This window comes from Malus sylvestris, chromosome 14 (genome assembly GCF_916048215.2).
Source record: "Malus sylvestris chromosome 14, drMalSylv7.2, whole genome shotgun sequence".
In the NCBI taxonomy this organism is placed as follows: Eukaryota; Viridiplantae; Streptophyta; class Magnoliopsida; order Rosales; family Rosaceae; genus Malus; species Malus sylvestris.
This window is the reverse complement of record NC_062273.1, coordinates 8,404,888-8,427,381: the sequence shown is the minus strand read 5'-3', so window position 1 is coordinate 8,427,381 and position 22,494 is coordinate 8,404,888. Positions and strand designations below refer to the sequence as shown.

The following is a 22,494-nucleotide window of genomic DNA, read 5'->3' as shown; positions in this document are numbered from 1 at the left end:
AAGCTGTAGGTGGTTTGTTTGAACGAAAATCGGCCATGAAACGTGGCCGAGAATTATGATTCTGAAAGCGTTGCGTCACAACATCTTCGGCCTTCCCTTTCCCTTTGTCTTTAGGTAAGCATGCATCAACCATATTTACTGTTACCGTGGGGAACGGGTCAGTATCAACACTCATCTTCTTCTCTGGAAATTTCAGTTTGCCATTATCAATCCAGCTTTGGACGTTGTCTCGAAACACGACACAATTGTTTGTCGTATGCTTGCTTGAATTGTGGTATTTACAATATACCTTTCCTTTAAGCTTTTCGGCCTTGGGAATGTTGTGACCAGGCCGAAGCTTGATGATTCTTGCTGATAACAGTTGGTCAAAAATTACGTCAGCCTTTGTAATATCAAAAGTATAAACTTTTGACGGTTTCAACGTTCCCTCAGTGGCCGAACGACTTTTGACTTCCCTAGAGTCAACTTGAGTCAATGCCTTGCAGACGTACGGCTTATCTATCATTATCTCAGCTGCATCCACACTAACGCATTCATCCTCGATTGATGCATAATTGACAGTAGGATTCTTGTAAATCGTCCCCCGAGTTGGAACCTTCGAAATTTTTTCCTCGCGGAGCAAGTAATCATACTGCTCGACATGCTGGGCTAATTCGTACATATCCCGAAAGTTTGCCCCCAAGAATTTCTTTTTGTATTCGACGTCGAGGCCGTTCAAAGCAAGCCTGACAAATTCGACTTCGGGTAAAGGCACTCGGCACCAATTCCTGGCTGATTTGAACCTGGTAAGATAATCCATTAGTGACTCATCAGATGCTTGAGCCATCCTTGCTAATGAGGAAACTGACATCTCCATTTCTGGCCGATAAAACTGCTCGTGGAATTTCTCGACCAACCCCTCCCAGTTTTGGACGGAATTAGGAGGGAGATTGATATACCAGGCGAATACTAAACCGGTCAATGAGAAGTTGAACAACCGTAACTTATGGAAATCACTATTAACATCCCCGCATTGCGCGGTGAAACGAGCCACGTGCTCCAACGAGGACAGAGACGATTCACCGGTAAAAAGGCTAAAATCTGGGATCTTGAAACCCTTCGGGTATCCGAACGTTTCCACGTAGGCCGGGTACGGATGGATAAACTTAGGAAACTTCGGCCCTTTCTTCATTGCCGAGTCGATCATCCGCTGAACTTCGGTCATGTCAACGGGTGTTGCTTCGACCCTCTGGTCGGTTCCGTCTGACCTACTATTCGACCCTCCTCTTTTTTCCAAGTTAATTTGTTTGAGCCGAGCAGGGATAGGCTCGGCCGGTACAATTGGTAACGGATTGTTTCCTGGTGGTAAGTGCTGTAGAAGATCGAAAGGCCTGCTGTCACTGACTTTACTAACCAGCATTTCGAGCAATCTGGTTTGTCGCTCATTGGAACTGAGTATCACGTCATGCAGCTTGTCAATGCCTCGACTAAACGTCTGCTCGACTGACCGAGACTGCTCGTCTAGTCGCTTCCGAAGAAACGACCTTGTTGGCGGATCAGATCCTTCACCACCATCCTCATCGCACTCTTCTACTATCCCTTCATTGAGAACGCAGGTGTTCCTATTAGGGATTTCTAGACCGCGTAGTTGACCGCCGAGATTAACTTCTCTCTCTCGGCGAGTCGCGCTCGTGGACTCAGGTGTCACAGCGCTAAGGGGATTCTGCGCCTGCGGCACACTTTGTCCTATGTTCTGATTCGGCAAATCGGCTGTCGACTTTCCCATAGCTGTTTTCTTTTTTACCGATCATGTTTCAATTGGCATGAACTTCGTAGTCTAGCATTGGGTCCCACTGGGCGTGCCAAAATGTTGACCCTAGAAACTACAAAGCCTACGTGGCGCGCAGGCCGAGTAATCTATAAGCTAACTACGTCCTTCGGTGATTGTGGGGCATGCCAACTCGTTGGCCGAGCTCGGCCGATGAGTAAATTTGTTGATGTTGCTTTGGGTGCGCGGCTGACTTCTGCGTCTTGCGATTGCGGCCGAGAAAGGAACACGTCTCGGCCTCTTGGGCTCTCGAACCTGAAGACAAGGTTACTACTCTTACGAAGTTCAATATCAAATTCGGCTTTCAATGTGCCGAACGTAATAACGTGTAACACCTCACTTCGCCAAGAAGGCTGATGAGATGACCTCGACCAATAAGGGTTCAGAAACCCTTCTCGACCGAGACTTGGATAGGTAATCAACCGTTCTCGCCGCAGTGCTGTTGATGCCAACGGAAGATACTGCGAGACCGATTGATTCTACGGTGACAGAGCTATCTATGCCGACTTAAGATATCACTGGTTGCTTCCACAGTGCTGTTGATGCCAACGGAAGATGTGTCAGCGAAAAGGAAAAAGAAAAATCACAAGTTGTGAGAATTTGCGCAGGGCAATTTTGTGTTGATTTGCAGGGGCTTTTCCTTGATGCACAGCTTCCCCTATTTATAGCACTGGACCTTGAGTCCGAGTTAAATAGTTTAATTATTTATGGCAAGGATTAATTAATATGATGATTAATCAAACGAATAAGTTCGTTTTAGATCTCGAGTTAGTTTTGGGCCTTAAGGCCCAATGGGCTTCGAATGTCAAGCCCATTAACTTAAGTTGTATGACAACTTAATGAATAAAGATTCAAGAGGGCCCAAACAGCCCAAAAGCCATAAGATGGCCGGCCATATGTTGAAAGAAAGGCCTTTTGTTCTCTAGGTCGCTTAATTGAATGGACTATATAAAGAACTTTATAACCAAAATTCTTTTAAGGTTTCTTTTAGAGAAAATTGGAGAGAACATGTTTCTCCCTTTCTCTCTAGGAGGCCGGCCCCCTTGGAGGAGATTAGCTAGCAATCTTTCCTCCTCCAAGGTCACTTATCTCTTCTTCAAGTCCATCTTTGGTGTGGAAAATTAGAGGTTCTCGACTTTGGGAACTTGGAGAATCCTTTCAACCATCCTCATCCAAGAAATCCATGGATCTAAGAAGCAAGGAATGAAGGCCCTCTCCTTGGGTGATTAGCCTTTGCTTATGCAAAGAGGAATTAACAAAGGTATAAGATTTCTCAACTCACTTTGTTCTTGAGTTGAGTCTTGGTTCACCTTTCTACTAGGCTTTGAATTTCATGGGTAATGTTTTGTTTTTGAATGCATACAAGCATGATTCCGCCTTTAATTGTTAATTGCATGCCATAGATGTTGCTCAAATGAACATGTTTTCTTTTTTACCGATCATGTTTCAATTGGCATGAACTTCGTAGTCTAGCATTGGGTCCCACTGGGCGTGCCAAAATGTTGACCCTAGAAACTACAAAGCCTACGTGGCGCGCAGGCCGAGTAATCTATAAGCTAACTACGTCCTTCGGTGATTGTGGGGCATGCCAACTCGTTGGCCGAGCTCGGCCGATGAGTAAATTTGTTGATGTTGCTTTGGGTGCGCGGCTGACTTCTGCGTCTTGCGATTGCGGCCGAGAAAGGAACACGTCTCGGCCTCTTGGGCTCTCGAACCTGAAGACAAGGTTACTACTCTTACGAAGTTCAATATCAAATTCGGCTTTCAATGTGCCGAACGTAATAACGTGTAACACCTCACTTCGCCAAGAAGGCTGATGAGATGACCTCGACCAATAAGGGTTCAGAAACCCTTCTCGACCGAGACTTGGATAGGTAATCAACCGTTCTCGCCGCAGTGCTGTTGATGCCAACGGAAGATACTGCGAGACCGATTGATTCTACGGTGACAGAGCTATCTATGCCGACTTAAGATATCACTGGTTGCTTCCACAGTGCTGTTGATGCCAACGGAAGATGTGTCAGCGAAAAGGAAAAAGAAAAATCACAAGTTGTGAGAATTTGCGCAGGGCAATTTTGTGTTGATTTGCAGGGGCTTTTCCTTGATGCACAGCTTCCCCTATTTATAGCACTGGACCTTGAGTCCGAGTTAAAATCCTACTCGGACTAGGTTTCCTTCTCCGGATCCACATCACCTCGACCAGTCCTATCTTCACTAGGACTATGAATTTAGTCTTTAACTGAGCCGGATTCGCTTTTTGGATTACTGATCCCGTCGAGACTCCCTGTTGTACTAGGACTCGACTTGCGTTCTGATTTAACCGACCTAGGCTTGGAAGCCCATGAGCTGAACGATCTATGGCTCTTTCGCCGCACGGCCTCCCGGGCCGAGGATGATCCTACCCTCGGCCCAAACTATTATTTTGGGCCCAAACAGTAGGCTATTCATGAAGATAGCCCGTACAAAGATTGATGTGTTCAAGGGCACTTTGACGATGGAATTCGATAGGGAAGTTATCGATTTTAATATTTCTAAAACTATGAGATATCCCGTTGATGACCATTCATGTTTTTCGATTGATATCATTGATTCTTTGGAGTAGGAGTATCTTGAGGAATTGAACGAGGATGCCTTTGAAATAGGCATTACGAAAGGCATAGAACTAAAAAACCAAAACATTAGAGCAATACAATCCTACGGCCAGATTGAGGAACCCAATGACGTGCCCTTTAATGAGGAAGTTGTGGAGGTTGTGGCTGCCATTGAGTCACTTCCACGACAATATGGTAAGGCTCTGCTGTCAATTTCGAGTTCAGTTTCTACTAAGATGTTACCTTCTGTTGTTCAGGCACCTATTCTTGAACTTAAGCTGTTGTCGGACCATTTGAAGTTTGTGTTTTTGGGAAATGATGAAACATTGCCCGTCATTGTTTCTTCAAGTCTCACAGCACATGAGGAAGAAAAGCTTGTGAGGGTGCTACGAGAGTACAAAACAGCCATAGGGTGGACCTTGGCCAACATTAAGGGAATTAGCCCCACCACTTGCATGCACCATATACTTCTTGAGGAGGGGACTAAACCATCCCGAGAGGCTCAATGCCGTCTTAACCCTCCGATGATGGAAGTTGTGAAAAAGGAAATAATCAAGCTCTTAAATTGTGGAGTCTGATAGCCGTTGTGTTTCACCAATTCAAGTCGTTCCCAAGAAGTCTGAAGTTACTGTTGTCAAGAATGAAGAGAACGAGTTGGTGCTTACACGAATTCAAACTGGATGGCGAGTTTTTATTAACTATAGGAAGCTAAACGCCATAATAAGGAAATATCATTTTCCTTTGCCATTCATCGACCAAATGCTTGAAAGGTTAGCTGGTCGTGTTTTTTATTGTTTTCTTGATGGATATTCTGGATATAACCAAATTGTGATAGCCCCGAATGATCAAGAAAAGACCACATTCACATGTCCCTTTGGAACGTTTGCTTATCGTCATATACCATTCGGCCTATGCAACGCACCTGCCACTTTCCAAAGATGGCAGTGTATTTGTGGATGATTTCAGTGTATTTGGGGATTCTTTTGATAATTGTTTGGATAATTTGACCTTGATCTTGAAACGATGTGTTGAAACTAACCTTGTGTTGAATTGGGAAAAATGTCATTTTATGGTTAAACAAGGTATAGTTTTAGGCCATATCGTTTTAGAAAAAGGAATTGAAGTAGATAAATCAAAAATAGACCTTGTACGTCACTTACCTTCTCCTACTTCGGTTAGAGAGGTTCGTTCGTTTCTTGGCCATGCAGGGTTCTATAGGCGTTTCATCAAGGATTTTTCCAAGATTTCCAAGCCCTTGCGCCGATTGCTTCAAAAAGATATGCCCTTTAAGAGTTTAACATCGAAATACGAGACAAGAAATGAAGCGAGAATGTGGTGGCTGACCACTTAAGCCGAATGGTTCATGATGAGCAAGAGCATGCCGTGCCTATCCCTGAAACTTTCCCCGATGAGCAGCTGCTGTCCATTGAGGTAAGTGAACCTTGGTATGTCGATCTAGTGAATTACTTAGTGTCTAAACAAGTTCCAAGCACTCTCACCAAGCACCAATGTGATAAACTTCGAAAAGATGCACGATTCTATGTTTAGGATGATCCCTATTTGTGGAAGTCTTGCTCTGATCAGATTTTGCGTAGATGTGTGCATGATTGTGAATTTCTTTCAATTCTAAGATTTTGTCATACTTATGCTTATGGTGGACATTTTGGCACTCAAAGAACGGCATTAAAGGTTCTTGAATGTGGATTTTATTGGCCCACTTTTTTTAAAGATGCTAGAACTTATTGTCTAACGTGTGAACGGTGCCAAAGAACGGGAAATATAGGTACCAAGGATCAAATGCCGCAGGAACCCCTATCCTTTTTTGAAATTTTTGACGTTTGGGGTATTGATTTTATGGGTCATTTCCCTCCATCTTATGGTTTCACTTATATCTTGCTAGCTATTGATTATGTTTCGAAATGGGTGGAAGCAAAAGCCACCCGTACTAACAATTCTAAGGTGGTTGCAGATTTCGTGAAAACTAACATTTTTGCTAGGTTTGGAATGCCTAGAGTTCTAATCAGTGATGGAGGCTCCCATTTTTGTAATCGAACCATTGAGGCTTTTGTTGGATATGTGCCATAAAACCAATCATATGATAATACTTTACAGACATTTCACATGTTAAACTAATATAGTTTAATTTAAAAGGCAAAGATTATTGTTTGAAGCCGTCTCATATAAATGTTATACGCTTAAACAATAAGTCCAAGGCATATGTAATTGGGAGAATGCAATCTAAAGAAGTTAGATTCATGAGACCATTCTCTTTCGTATACATATCCTAAACGTTCCTAATCATAGGATTACCAATTGGGCATTGATAGTCCGTTAAGATCAGTACGTGTTATGTCTTCTCTTAGGGAGAGTGACTGGTCTCGAGTCATTGGTGTGACTGACACCAAGACAAGCATGTAGGTGCTCAATAGAGAATGAGTCCACTGAACACGATCAACAAGTAATTCTCATACTCATGTCACATGAGAACTCATGGTTGGGATAATGCAAAGTAGTTCTTTGACCTGAGGCATCATAGTTGTCTTGTGGTTAGGTCCTTGATCTTTGACTATGTCAAAGTCACTCCGTCAGAAGGTGTCCACGGCATAGTTAGGGTTAAGCCACTTAGCCATGGAGACAGGTGAATGCGCAACAAGGAATCTCTAATCTTCAAACTGTTTGAGGGAGAATACTCTATGATATGATTAAGAATCTCTGGCCAGAGTATGAATGAGATTTAGGAAATCGTTCCAAATCACATTCAAGGTAATCATATAAGTAAGAGAATCACATCGGATAGTAGACATGAATAAACTATCAAACCAAACAATGTGGTCAAGAGTATTGTATTAGAGAAAGACTGTATTGCATTGTAATCCTAAACTGAATAGGTTCTCCACCTCTTCTGATTAGATTGGGTAACCATGACATACTCCTAGGTGTCACTCATGGTTTGTGGAAGCCCTAAACGTATATAATCACTAAAGAGAGAATTGAAAGTAAGTTTCAATTCACAATCGATTTGAAAGAGTTCTAATTGCCCACTGCCTCACTAAAAGGAACCTAATGGTTCGTACACCGTGTAAGGTAGAGATTAAAGAAACAACGGAGATGAGTAAGGATAATTAAATAGTTTAATTATTTATGGCAAGGATTAATTAATATGATGATTAATCAAACGAATAAGTTCGTTTTAGACCTCGAGTTAGTTTTGGGCCTTAAGGCCCAATGGGCTTCGAATGTCAAGCCCATTAACTTAAGTTGTATGACAACTTAATGAATAAAGATTCAAGAGGGCCTAAACAGCCCAAAAGCCATAAGATGGCCGGCCATATGTTGAAAGAAAGGCCTTTTGTTCTCTAGGTCGCTTAATTGAATGGACTATATAAAGAACTTTATAACCAAAATTCTTTTAAGGTTTCTTTTAGAGAAAATTGGAGAGAACATGTTTCTCCCTTTCTCTCTAGGAGGCCGGCCCCCTTGGAGGAGATTAGCTAGCAATCTTTCCTCCTCCAAGGTCACTTATCTCTTCTTCAAGTCCATCTTTGGTGTGGAAAATTAGAGGTTCTCGACTTTGGGAACTTGGAGAATCCTTTCAACCATCCTCATCCAAGAAATCCATGGATCTAAGAAGCAAGGAATGAAGGCCCTCTCCTTGGGTGATTAGCCTTTGCTTATGCAAAGAGGAATTAACAAAGGTATAAGATTTCTCAACTCACTTTGTTCTTGAGTTGAGTCTTGGTTCACCTTTCTACTAGGCTTTGAATTTCATGGGTAATGTTTTGTTTTTGAATGCATACAAGCATGATTCCGCCTTTAATTGTTAATTGCATGCCATAGATGTTGCTCAAATGAACATGTTTTTCACAAAATTTCCTTCAACTTTGCTCAAGAAGTACAATGTTACGCATAAGGTTTCAACACCTTATCATCCTCAAACCAATGGGCAAGCCGAGGTTTCAAATAGGGAGATCAAGCAAGTTCTAGAGAAAACCGTAGGGCCAACAAGGAGGTATTGGAGCTTGCACTTGGACGATGCATTGTAGGCTAATTGTACGGCCTACAAAACTCCCCTTGGCATGTCCCCGTTTCGGCTCATCTATGGTAAACCATGTCATTTGCCCGTCGAGTTAGAGCACAAGGCATATTGGGCTGTGAAGACTTTCAACATGATCTAGATGCCGCCAGAGTTCATAGAAAGCTCCAATTGAATGAACTCGAGGAGATTAGGCATGAAGCTTACAAGAATGCTCGGATTTACAAGGATAAGACCAAGGCGTATCATGACAAGATGCTTCGTACAAAGACATTCTCCAAGGGGCATAAAGTGCTCCTCTTTGATTCTCGCCTTAAGTTATTCCCTGGTAAGTTACGTTTTAAGTGGATTGGACCCTTTGTTGTTACTAATGTTTTTCCTCATGATGCAGTCCAAGTCTAAAGCTTGAAAACCGGCCACGAGTTCAAGGTGAATGGGCATCATTTGAAGCCCTATTACAACCTGTTTGAGGAGCATGTGGTGGAGGAACTACCCCTATATGCCGTTGGCTCCAAAGATGCTTGAAGGATGGTAGTCGTCCGGCTGCACGACGTTAAAGTAAGCGCTTCGTGGGAGGCTACCCATGCCAATAAAAGAACACCTAGACTCGGCTCTAAATCCAGATTTTCTTTCTTTCAACCTTTTTCCTTGCTGCCCTTATTTTTCCATGTTTATTTGTTGCTTGTTTAATTGTTTTTCTATGAGTTTATGTTTGAAACATTGAGGACAATGTTTGATTTAAGTGTTGGGGGGGGGGGTAAATAAGTGTTTTTGATGCAAATTCGTGGGTTTTATTCACCTATCACTTCCAATGTTGTTTCTCACTGTTTTTAAGTGTTTTAAAGCCTTTTAGTGTGTTTTGACATAAAAATCCAAAAATCTCATAATAATTTGAAAAATTGTTTTGAAAAACCCAAAAAGAGTTGTTTTTGTGTGTGTTGTTTGTGTCTTAGGGTACTTCCAACACAATGATGAGGATTTGGTTTTTAATTGCATGACTGTTAAAGAGAGTTATACACATGGATAGAAGTCTGATTTACTCTTTGGTTTATGCTTGGTTGTGGTTATAACTTATGAATTCACATGCAACATAAATAAAAAATCAGTTTTTGTAACATGCTTAAAGGAAGGAACTCAAATTAACGCTACAACCTTGTGAGACTTGAGCCTAAACGTTCTTTGGAGAGTTAATAATCTATGCATTGTTGTTTTCTAAAGTCGTTGCATGATCTCATTATTCTTTGCTTGGTTGCTGCTTAGAAGGCGTTTCATCATTTAGTTCCAAACGCTAAAACTCATGCCCGTTTCATTCAAAACATGCTATTGATTTGCATAACACATATTCAAGATGAAGTTATGTAGTGACCACCAAAGCTAAATTGTCGTGCCCCTATTTCATTATGTGTTTAAGTTTAACCCCGTTGAGCCTTGTTAAACCTATGTTGTTTGTTAACCCACACTATCCTTACCTAGCCTAGTTTAGGACCATCCATACCCTTGTTCTTGAAACATAGTAAAGCATGGCTTAAAATGAATTCCTTTTTTATTAATGTATTGCAGAAAACAAGTGTGAGGGAAGTGATTCTTGTGTGTGCGTGTGTGCCAAAGTCTTTAATGAGGCACGGGTAGAAAAGAAAAAGGAAAGAAAATTCGTGGAAAAATAGAAGAAAAAAGAAAAAAAAAAAGTTGTGAAAAGAATGAAAAAGAGTGAAAATATTTGAAAAAGAGCTTTAAAATGTTGGTTGTTGAAAAACAGGGTCCAAAAAGTTGAATTCGGCCCTAAGTGTTGCATGAATATTCCCCTTGTGTTTAAAAGTTAATTTATACATTCTAAAGTGAATTTCAAGTCTCGATTTCATTACTTTGCTTGCTATTACTTTAAGAACGTTTGTAATCCCTATCATTTCTTTGTTAGCCATTAACCCCAAGCCCCGTTACAACTCTTGACTTCAATCTTGAGTGTTGTGTGTTTCAATTTGTGGAGTTTGAAATGGGTATGAGCATATGGTGTCACTGGTTCTCGCATCTAAGTAGTAGCATTCCATTCATGAGATCATATCTAAACATGCTTAATAACTCCAGAAAATTGCTTTCTTTGTTTTACACATATGTGAGTACTAGTTTTCATGTTTACATCAATCTTCTCACATATAACTAGTGTAGGGTGTGTAGTTAGAAAATGTGAGTGAAAATAGAGAGTATCTTGTAAGGAATTGAGCAAATTCTCTAAGGCATGTTGCTACATTCAAAACATCGTTTTAATTAGTTAAATGTGAACTAGTAAGTGATGACTGTGATTAAGTATGTGCTCAAGTGTGAAGATGACTAAAATCTATGGGAATGATGATCTTTAACGTGTCATGTGCATTGGAAATCCCTGAGGTAAATGTTGGAAGGATTAGAGTGTGTTTTGTTTACTTTGTTTTGTTGTGTTTGTTTTGTTTTGCTAGAGGACTAGCAAAAGTTAAGTGTGGGGAAATTTGATAGGAGCATATTTATGCGACTTAGTCAGCTTGTTCTTGTGCATTTACGTTGTTAGTTCTTAGTTCTTTTAGTCTTTTAAGCCATTTTTGTGTGTTTTCAGGTTCTAAGGACAAAGTATGCAAGAATGTGCATTTTGGAGCAAAATTGGGCTTGGAATGAATAGCACATGCTTGGGGCAAAAGGAATGGATGAAATTGAAGACTTGAAGATGTAAGGATTCCTAATTGAAGATGGATTCCTAGAAGACGAAGGATTCCTAATTGAAGAAGGATTCCTACTCCAACAAGGATTCCTACTTAAGTAGGAAAGTTAAGCCAAAGTTTCCTATTTTGGTTTGTCCTTTCCTAATCCTAAATATCCCTAATGTTCCAGTAATATTGAAGGCCTTATATGCATTCTAGACACAAACCAAAGGTTCTACAAGCCCTATCCCTTCACTTTCCACCCTTGCCGCATCTAAACCCTTCTAGAACCCATTTTCCTTGCCTTGCAAGGTATTCCCTTGCCCTTATCCTCTCAGCCGCACCTCTCAAGCCTTTCCCCCTTGGATTCTGATTTGTTAGGCCCTTTTCCTTGTGGATTTGGGTTCTACAAATCCTTTTCAGAAATTAATTGGACCACAATTCCTTTTCCAAACTTTATGCTGCACCCTAGGCCTTTAATCCTTAATTCCTGCTAAGTCCAAGTCCCAATCTGATTTCCCTAGGGTTTTGTGATGCCTATATATACATATTTTAGGTTGTGCCGCAGATATCCCTCATACTATTCAGAAACATAATCAGCCGCACCCTATTCATCATTCTACACATCCAAACACAATTCCAGCCATCCTTCTTCCCTTGCCGCAACCCCCATCCAACCTAAACCCATCTCTGAACCTTTCATACATTCATACACATCATTGGCCTCTTGTGCTGCAGCAAGGTAGGGAAGAAGAAGGGCCTTGGCATTTCATGCTTGCAGATTGGAGCGTTTTAGGTGTACTTCGTTCTTGTTTTCAATGTTTAATTTGCTATTACTTTCTGATTTTGTTGTAATCATGAGTGGCTAAACCCCTATTTAGTTAGAGGGAAGTTTGAAGCCATGAACATGCTTGAGATATGAATTGATTTCTTCCAATTGTGATTTGTTAAGTTGTGATTGCAATTCAATTTTTTGTTTTATTCATAACTGATTCTTGTATGTTTATTAAGGATGCATACTTAGTTTTCATGCATGAATTAGATGCTAGAATATAAATGAGTTTCACCTAATCGTTACAAGTTTATATTCATTGGTAGTGAAGGTTGCTTGTCACAATCGCGTTAATTGAATTCTTGGCAAACGTATCATGCATTCATAGTTACAATTGCCTCGTCAACACTTATGATTTTCATGAAACGTAATGATATCTGACTGTATCTCTATTATGCATTCATGTAGGGGACTTATAGAGAATGATTTGGGTTGTTACATGCATTTATCCAATCCAATGAGTAAAGGAAAATCTGAGGGTTAATTTGTGCATCACGGTTAATCTCAGGTGTTGAGCATCATAATCTATTGAAAAGCAATTGGAAATAAATTCATGTACAAGTGTGTCATGTGTGAAGAACAGACCTCTAACTAATCCATCCATCATCTTATTTCTCAAATTCCTTTTATAATCTGTCTAGTTTTCATACTTGTTTGTTTGTTTCAAATTCGTCCAAATCAAAACCCCCCTTTTATTTTCTTGTTTCAAAGTGTTTCAAATCTGTTTTGTTTGTGTTTTGAGTGTTTTGATTCAAGCCAAAACACTAAAGTCGTCCAAAGTTGTGTTAGAGTCAGAAACTGCCTAGTTGGTGTTTTTAGGCAGTTTTGAGTGTTTTTAAGTTGTTTTGAGTCTTGTGAACCTGTTTTGAGTCCTTTGAGTCTATTCAAACGTTTTTAACTTTGTTTTTATGTTTTTGAGTCAGTTTAGAGGTTTTAGCAAGCCATCCTAATCCCCGGTTTAGAACGATCGCTACTTGCATTTATACTACAATTTGACAACAAGAGGGTTTAATTTGAGTGCTTAACTTTTATCGCATCAAATTCTTTGGGTGTACGACGTAGATATAAAATACCTATGTAGCACTTGAAGAACGTACAAAGATGACATTGAAATCTCCACAACCGAAACGTAATCCTTCAATCATAAACTACGTGTCATAACTGTGCATTCCCAAACTGTCCAAATAATGGGACAATTCAAGAATTAATTGGACTGCAGTCATGCTTTCGCATCCATGTGCGAAATCCAACTAATCCTCGAATGGGAAACTAAGTTTTACTAAAAATAAAACACAAGTACTAAGTTAATTTCAATTAACTCCGTACATCATAACACATATTTGTACGTCACGTATAAATTTAACAAAATAATATAAATATAATTTCACAACATAATATAAACATAACAAACTAAGTTCAACATAATTTAATTAATTTTATATTTTTAAAAAATAAAACGAAGAAAATACATTCTCAATCGTTCTCCACCAATCACTAATCACACACAATATCCCTATAGACAACGAAATTAATGGTGTTAGTACGAATTTACATTAATACTTTTACCCTAACGACAAAAAATGCTTACCAGACACACCAAGATAGCTTGATAAACCTAGAGAAGATAGAGGGAGTATTAGATGATGAAATTGAGAGAAAATGGAAATGACAAATGCCGGATTGAGCAAAATTGAAGTGATGAGTGCAGATGCACAATCTGCAATTTTTTTTTGCAGTTTGCCTTTGCACATGGCTGAATCCAGATTAAAAAGTAAAGAAAGAAGCATTCGTCGCGCAAAGTACGGCACTTGCTTTCGTTGATACCTCTCTAATCGCACTACAAGTTTCTTTTTGCTAGAACCTTCTCCAGAATCGACCATTATTTTTTAAACAATTTTTTTTTTTTTGAAAACTAGTGTTCTGAAACTGTGTTTATATAGCACTAGGACACCTTTGCATGATGAACCCATTCATTGCGCAAATCTCCATGTTCGTTGAGCAAAATGCGTCATAAATGCACAATAAATGGGAAGGTTTGAACGCAATCTGACCGTGCTTTGCATGACAAATATATGATGTTCGTTGCGCAAAGCTGTCTAACGCGACGAAAGTAGCGTCGCGCAATATATTGTGCGATGAATGAAATGATTGTAATTATAAAGTTTACATAAACATAGATATCTATGTTTACATAAACTTTATAATTACAAACAAGTATTCAGAAAATATTTAATACCTTAAATATTTATTCTAAAAATAATTAATACTTTAAATATTTATTCTATAAATAATTAATACTTGAAATATTATTCTATAAATAATTAATACCTTAAATATTTATTCTATAAATAATTAATGCCTAAATCCATACAATTATTTTTAGCATAAGTATGATATTCATTGAAGATTGAAAACACATATAAATCGAGGATAGGGTGCTTACATTAGGTCTCAATAAAAAAAACCCAACATGAATTGAAACCTAATTAAGTTCAAATAAACTTATAAAAAAAAACCTTAAATTTAAATATTGTCATACAAAACATAAATTTAAAACTACTATTTGGATGATCCTGGTCCATTCCGCAAGACTTCATAACGTCACCGATTGTAACCTCTCTCCAACGCATCATCTATCAACTTCATCAATTGTTCGTTCATATCATCATCAAGAGTATACTTATATTGTTACACATATATGCAAATAATTAATTCCAACATATAACTAAAATTTTCACAAACTTAATTATTGATCCATCAACAATATACTTACTAATAGTTCATCCATCACAGCCTTCTTCACATTTACGGGCACATCTTCCCAAGAACGCCACTTAGCAATGGGACAATTATTCTCCATGGCTATAGCAATCGCATGCGCAAACTCAAAATGTTCCCTCAAATCATGTGGGTTGGCATCGCGCACACTCTCATCCTTGTTTTTATCCGCCATCCCAGCACGAACAGAATTGTGATGAATAAGGACAACAAAAGCGCATATTTATAGGAATCTGTATTAAATGCGGTATTGATTCCTTTGATTCACCTACAATAAATGGTCAAAACTGACAGGAACTTGCGCGACAAATCATTGGTCGCACAAATGCTCCCTTTTCGTCGTGCAAGTTTTTCGCGTAAAAAAAATTACCCCGTGTTTTCTTGTTGACTTTATGCGACGACAACAAGTATTTTTCATGCTAAGTATTCTTGTGTGACGAAGTATTGTTTGTCGTGCAAGCTGTTTTTTCTACTAATGATAGGGCATATGCTAAGCTCCCTTCACAATATGTCGTGCTCTGACATGAGTGCAAGAAGCCTAAAAAACCAGATTAATTAGCTGGCCCAACCCATATTTTGTTCATATAAAACTTAGTTGTTCATAGTATGTGTGGGGCTATAGTGATGGACAAGTGAAGGGTATATGAACATATGAATTTGGGTGTCCAGAAAGAATTCTTTGTTTTTCATAAAAACGCTATTATTTTCCAATATCTGTTTAATACTTTTGGTTATATGTGCGTGTAGCACTCAAGTGCGGTTTGAATCATGAGATCTCATTGTGGAGTGGATATATATAAGTTGTTAGCGCTTTATTATTTTTATGTAGAATCTTTGATGATCTGTATATATGTCTATATGGTTCAAGAAAAAACTTTTAACTCATGAACGGAGAGTTACAAGACTAACAAGGAGAACAACGAAAGTCTAAACTAATGAGAAAATTTGGAATGGGAAAACATGCAACTCTTCAACGGTATTAGTCTGAGGCCACTTGACTCCCTGAATCGTTAGAATTGTGTTCAATCTTAGCTGCCTTCCTCTTGCGATGAACATCTGACGATAACCTAAGAAAACCAATGAAATGTTTGCTAGATAAATATCATGTATTTCTCTGGAACTTTAAACAATTAGAGTTTGTAAAAGTTTGATATTTTGAGCTCTGTTGTAAAGAGAAAATGTTACATATTTTTTTTGTATAATAAAATTTTATTTTAAGAATAGAGATTTGTGGTAAGCCGCACAATTGGCCCATGACAGTTCAGTATTTAACTTGTCATCAATTAAGCTGAATTTGAGACCTTCCTACTAACAAGTAAAATATAAACAAAAAAACATGTCTAGCCTTTTAGTCTATTGCAATTTTAATACCAAAGATCTGAATTCTTCCTTTCGTGTATTAGATTTTAGGTTAAATTATACTTTGTCAAAATAAAATATATTTGCAATAAGAAACTAATATATTTTTAGGAGAAATGTGGGATATGGATGAAGAAATGAAATGAAGAGCATAAATACGTACCCTAAATGCAAAGAAGTGTCTGAATGGTCACTTTCTTCTGCTTCGTAACTGGAAACGGCTTTAGAGCTTGTGCAGGAAAACCTCCTCTCCAAAGGATGGGATGCAACCACAATTGGCCAATTCGACCTCTTATTTTGCCGCATCTCCTCAAGCTAAATTATGTATCATAAAATTAATTAGTGAAAAATTAAAAAAAAATTAAACGATGCAGCAGTTTTATATTATTTTCTGTGAAGAAGATTTCGCTATATGTCTATATGTGGATGAAGTTTAATGCTAACCTCTTTGCGCAGATTCTCGCTCTCTTCCATAGCCTTTTGTTCCTGAGAATAATACAAATTTTAATTACAAAAAATAAACATTAGGTTTATAAAGGAAGGGAGAAAAAAAAAAGGAGTAATTAGGTTTTCATCCTTATTTTTACTACTCTATTGATTAAAACCTTATTACTTTTCAATTTTTGATCAAGGTCCTTTGTATTAATAATATCATTAATTATTTCAATAATAAAATATTTTTTATTTCTAAATATATTCATTTAATATTAAAAATGTTACAATTAGTATATTTATATTTATGGCTAAATTTTTTATCATATATTTTTATTTTTAGTTTGTACCCATTTTTAATTTGCAACCCTTTTTTAATTTGTACCAATTTTCCTTTCAATTTTAATTTGTACCCATATATTAATTTCTTTTTGTGTCCATATTTTTTAAAGTTTTATTTGTATTGTACCCATATTTTTTTATTTATATGTACCCATTTTTATTTTTGCTAAATGTACCCATTTTGAAGAATGTACCCATGTTTTGATATAATAATTTTTTGGTTATTTTTTATGAATGTACCCATGTTTACACACACACACAATAGTATATTTATATTTTAATATTTTTAATCCCACAAATTATGTTTTTTATTTAAAATCTCATTACTATAAACAACTATAAATTTTAATTTTTAATTTAAAAAATATAATAACGTACATAGAAATAAATTATCAATTAATTTTAGGGACTTGGATCAAAAATTGAAAACCAACAAAGTTTCAGTCAAAGATTATTCATAACTAGGGACCGCATCCAAAGTCTCCCAAAAAAAAACTTATATTTGGCCAATATATATCTTCCTGAATTATGAAAATTTCTGTAAATCTTTTGATTTAAGAAAAAAGTACAAAGAAAATAAGAAAGCACAACTAAAAGCACCGAATTCCAAGTCGATTATATGTTGGAAGGTCTAATGGAATGCCACCAATCGTTCCTTGCTCTACAAGGTAAGGTGGATTTTTTTTTTCTTTTTTTTTTTGATGCAAAGAAATTCATTAAAGCATGAAACCTCTAATACAACCATTTCCAATACAATCAAAATTAAAGGCAGGAAGAGCAACATCATGTAAATAGAAATCCTTCATGGCCAATGTATAGGATGCATGTCAATATGTATATGTATGTATATTATTCCATGTCATGCAAGAATGCCAAGGAATAATGAAGAAGGGGGATTTGTGACATCTGAATCTTGCATCCGTACGTCTAGGGTTCTTAAATATGCTGGAGCTAATATTATTGGAAGAAAAAGATAAACGTGCTTAACAGAGATGGTTACTGTGGTTAGTTTACCTGTAATCTGGACTTCTTGAGCTTCTCCATAAGTATTTCCTCCTGCAATGGTAGAAAATGTTCAGCCAAGTCCTATGGATCGAAATACTTATAGTCTTTTCAAATAAAATACAATAAAATGGTTGGCAGGAGTTAAAGTTTGAGAAAATCTTGGTAACGTTTCATTTCTCACTAGATAAACAAAGCACTAAAGAATACTTTTCACTTGCTACGAAAAGTTTACCTTCTTGTCCTTGACACATAATATCCCCTCACTTAGTTGGTCCTCTAGACGCTGCAGGTCTTTCAAACTCACGCCGTCCAGTTCCTTACCCGTCATCCGCCTGTACAAGTAGAAATATCACAGGAGCACGAATTTAAGAGTTTATATTCAAAGCCGTTTGTAAGTGAGAGGTTTTAGGTTCAATTCTCACCAAAAGAAAATTTAAATCACATTATTACTAGCCATTGTGAAGCTTAGCCCACTCCCCCACTCAGTGTAGACAATATCGTTTGTTCAAAAAAGAAAAACAGTTTACATTCAAATAAAGAGATGTGAATTTAAGATGTAAAAACTCCATAAATATTCTATCTACAATTTATTTACAGTTAAATTTAGTTTTTTTTTAGTATACATGATATTTTACACTAATTTACATTAAGGGAGAGGGATGAGTTGAAAAGAAAGGGTGTAACCACTAAAGATAATCCACCACTTGCTTCAATAAAATTTAAATGATCACTCATACCTAATCAACCAAATTTGCATATTGAACTAGGAGTGCAACTTGGGTTGGGTCAACCTAAAGTGAGTTGATATCTTGCCAGCCCATATCAAGCCAAACTCAACTCGATTATGAGTTTGAATTCGATCATGCACATATTTTTTTCATCCCACTTTATATTATATAAGTTATGTATAAAATTTGAAATAAATATACTTGAAGTTTATCGTCAGTTTGCATATGGATAATGAATGATAGTGTTACTTTACATTTTTTTTGTTGAAGCTTTGGTATATATCTTAACTTTGCATGGTTAAAACAGTAGAAATAATCTCCAACTTGTTTACTTTAACTTTTGTGTGGATGATAATGTGTAAATGAAATTTTAACTTAAGATTGACATTATTTGGTTTAAAATTAAAAAAAATATGCAAAAATAAAATTGAACTAAAAAAAGTTGGTCAAACCCAACCCGAGTAAACACATTAACCTAATTAAAACTTGAACCCAACTAAACCCACATGAAACCATCCCGAATAGTAAAGACTAGATTAGAATTTCCAACCCGCCCAAATTTGCAGCCCTATGAGAAACTATTTTCCAAATATAAGAACAAATGTTATACTAGCATGACCAGGCAGCGGCATTTTGTGTTAGTGTGTCGTGAATCGTGATTGCCTCGAATATTACTCACCCTAACCAGACGTATTTACCAATTTAATAAGTTGTGTAAACCTACATATATGTTATGAACTAAAGCTTACTCCTACATATCCTTTGCTACATGCCAAACCTATCGCTTCAGCATATAAAATAAATTCTACTATATCCTATTACTAATAAAAGCATAAAAATATCATATGCACAAAATCATACAATACATACTAGTAAATGAGTAAAATGAGTCATTCCCTTTGTATAGTACTGGCAAACAAGGTTCATCGTTTTAAATTCTAATTAGTAGCACATCACACTAATCCAACATGATTAGTATTAATTCTTATTTTAATCAGTAAGGTATCTGCAAGTGACAAGATCAAAAGATGACTTACGTGCATGTCAAGCGTAGTGTTGCAATCTCATTCTGTAGTGCATTTACATTACAGTTAGAGTTGGTTGCCTGTTTGTTCAACATCAGGATGTAAGAAATTTCTATTTGTAAAAGTAATACAAAAAATTAAGCACTGTTTGTTCTAAATTTCTAATTGATGTACATATGCGGCATGCATGCATCGCAAACCTGCATTACAGGTTCATTGTCACCGGAGCGCTCTTTTTGTGGGTGCTCTATTAGGCCCCCCTTGTTGTACCTTGAAAGAGTGTGGTCCATGCTACATGAAATAGAAGAGGCGGTAATTAATAATTTCAATCATAAGAAGTAATATTTCCGTAAGTCAAAATATGTGTCTTGTTTTATTGGTCACTTGGTGATTAAGGAGTCATGATCACCTATTCTTGAATTTGATATCATTATATAAGAATTGAGATTAATACATTAAATGCAAATCCATTTAGTCATCACCCCCTAATATCAAACTCAAGTATTCTTCACCCCTAATATCAAACTCAAGTATTCTTCACCCCTAATATCAAACCTAATAATGTATAATTATAGATTCTTTGGTCACTAGATGACCAAGAGAACATTTCCCTTTTTTTTTGTTCAAAACGAAGGGAACATTTTTTCTAATTAACATATTGTGCATTACTCAATGTTAATGGGCTTTGATTTTTATAAAACAAAGATTAAATAGGTAATGAGGAGCAAAACCCCAATCTTCCTCTGCAATCTACGTGCACGATTTATATATATCCCAAAATATATTGGCCAAACAGTCTTTTACTCGATTAAGATTTCTACTCTTGGTGAATTACCAATTTCAGAAAACTTCATCCTCAACCTTATCTTTCCTCCCTAAAATTCAAACTTTTCTAATTTGGGTGAAAACTTCCCAAATTGTTTTGAAATTTTTGTGTTTGAGAGCAGTTTTCGAATTACCAAAAACATTTATTCGTGGAATTTTCGAGAGTATTTGTTGTGTTAATTTAAAGCATTATTAATTGAGAATCGCTAGTGCTTTTAATAATTTTTTTTTTAAATATTGGTAAATTCCAAGTACCTAAATCTTCTACTGTTTATTGTGCATCCCTAGATCTTCTACTTACGACTGGGAATTTAAAGGGTTTTAATATTGTTCTTGATGAATACAAAAACAAGAACACAAGTTCATACAAAAGATTAAAGAGAAAATTAAAGGTAGACAAATCTCACATCGAACCTATGATTTTTCTATTGATAACAATATTGAACCGTGATACATAACAGAATAAAAGAAAATAAAAAAGTAAAAAATATATAAAATTCAATAACCGAACCTGGTGCTTGAGAATTCATATAGTTTTCCGGTGCTGGAGAAAACGATGACAGCAACCTCAGCATCACAAAGAACTGACAATTCTTTGGCCTTCTTGAGCAACCCATTACGCCGTTTCGAGAACGTGACTTGCCTGCTACTCAGATTCTCAATCTTCTTGATCTCAATCCTCCCTCTGCCCAAAGGTTTTCTTGCCGGTGTGCTATTTTCTGTATTCATTGTTTACAGACTTATCAAAGTGCGAGGTCTTTTCACCAAAGAATAAATAAATAAAAGAATGAGATATAGAGAGAAGAAACGTGTATCTTGTGGATGTATAATGCAATTATTACGTTTCTTAAATAGAGAATGGATTTGGTAGGGAACTAAGGAAGGAAATTGGACCAAATTAGAATGCAAAAATATGAATCGGTGACGAATGGAATTACTAAAGGTGGCAAACATCCTAAAAAGGCATGCAAAATCCTTGCCAGAGAAGAAATTACTTCCTTTTTCTCTGCCGACTCTAACCAGAAATATATCTAATTACTTGGGGAGTAAGTTATATACGTATTGCCACTTCAGCAATGTTTCCCAACAAGCTTTGGAGGCTAATGGAATTAGTTACACACTTATCCTTTTCCTTTTATATAAGATATTGGGCACATATATATCAAGTATAAGTGATTATCAAAACATAGAAAAAATATTTAGTACGATTCTCTTCTCCTTCAAATACCCTCCCTTTTTCTCCTCTTGTTTCTCGCTTTCCTGTTTGTTTTTCTTTCTCTATAAAGAATTCAACACAAAATGTTGACGTATTTTAATCGCGACCGTTCAAATAGAAGGGGAGGGAAATTTGGAGGGGAGAGAATCATACTCCAAAAAATACAATCAAAATTGTGCGTGTGTTGAAGTCCTATTAGTTTAAGAATAGGATTCTACCATATATCTTAGACTAGATATAATCATATTAGAGTTGTAATTCTATTAGGGTAAGCAATTTACCTTTCATACTACTATAAATGAAGGCACAATGAGGTGGAATAAACTTCAGAATTACACATCTCTCTCTTTTTTCTCAACAGTTGCCGCACCCTCTTTCTCTGTCCTTTATAGTGATTTAGTAAATTAGACATCCAACACGTTATCAGCACGCTCTTGACGCTACCCTAAAGAGTGTTTGATCTTCAATTAGGGGAGTATTATTTTTTAATCATTCTTTTTATGATTAGTTTATTATTTTATTGAATTGATTTACATGATTTTTCTTTGTTGAACTTTGTTTATACCATATTTAGGGCCTCGTATTTAGACCTCGTATAAATACTCGGGGAACTTAAATGTAATTATGTAATAAAGGAAGGGGCAAATATGTAATAAGTGAGGAGTCCTTATTCTATAAAAGGACCCCTCACCCTCACAATTAGGGGGAGGCCAATTCCTAAGGCTCCTCACCCCTCTCAAAGCTTTCACTCTCAGAGCTCTCTCTCCCTCACTTCTCAGAGAAATATAATACAATCAATGTGGATGTAGCCCAAACCTTGAGGTGAACCATGATACATCTTGTGTTATTTACATT

At 36.9% G+C, this 22,494-nt stretch overlaps 1 protein-coding gene across 1 annotated transcript; it reads right to left on the bottom strand.

Annotated features, from left to right (window-relative positions):
- Positions 1–15,500: 15,500 nt before the first annotated feature.
- LOC126600680 (agamous-like MADS-box protein AGL18) lies at positions 15,501–21,348 on the bottom strand. The gene is made up of 8 exons (XM_050267291.1): positions 20,935–21,348; positions 19,799–19,889; positions 19,611–19,678; positions 18,078–18,177; positions 17,855–17,896; positions 16,511–16,552; positions 16,230–16,381; positions 15,501–15,774 (listed from the first exon to the last, which is right to left on the bottom strand). Exons 1-8 carry the CDS (start codon positions 21,150–21,152, stop codon positions 15,687–15,689), a joined length of 801 nt encoding a protein of 266 aa, XP_050123248.1. The 5' UTR covers positions 21,153–21,348; the 3' UTR covers positions 15,501–15,686.
- Positions 21,349–22,494: the final 1,146 nt, after the last annotated feature.

Coding starts and splice junctions, on each gene's coding strand:
- LOC126600680 (XM_050267291.1), bottom strand. CDS start 21,152: ATGAATACAGAAAATAGCACACCGGCAAGAAAACCTTTGGGCAGAGGG. Junction 19,890..20,934: donor TATGAATTCTCAAGCACCAG/GTTCGGTTATTG, acceptor TATTTCATGTAG/CATGGACCACACTCTTTCAA. Junction 17,897..18,077: donor TATGTGTCAAGGACAAGAAG/GTAAACTTTTCG, acceptor CTACCATTGCAG/GAGGAAATACTTATGGAGAA.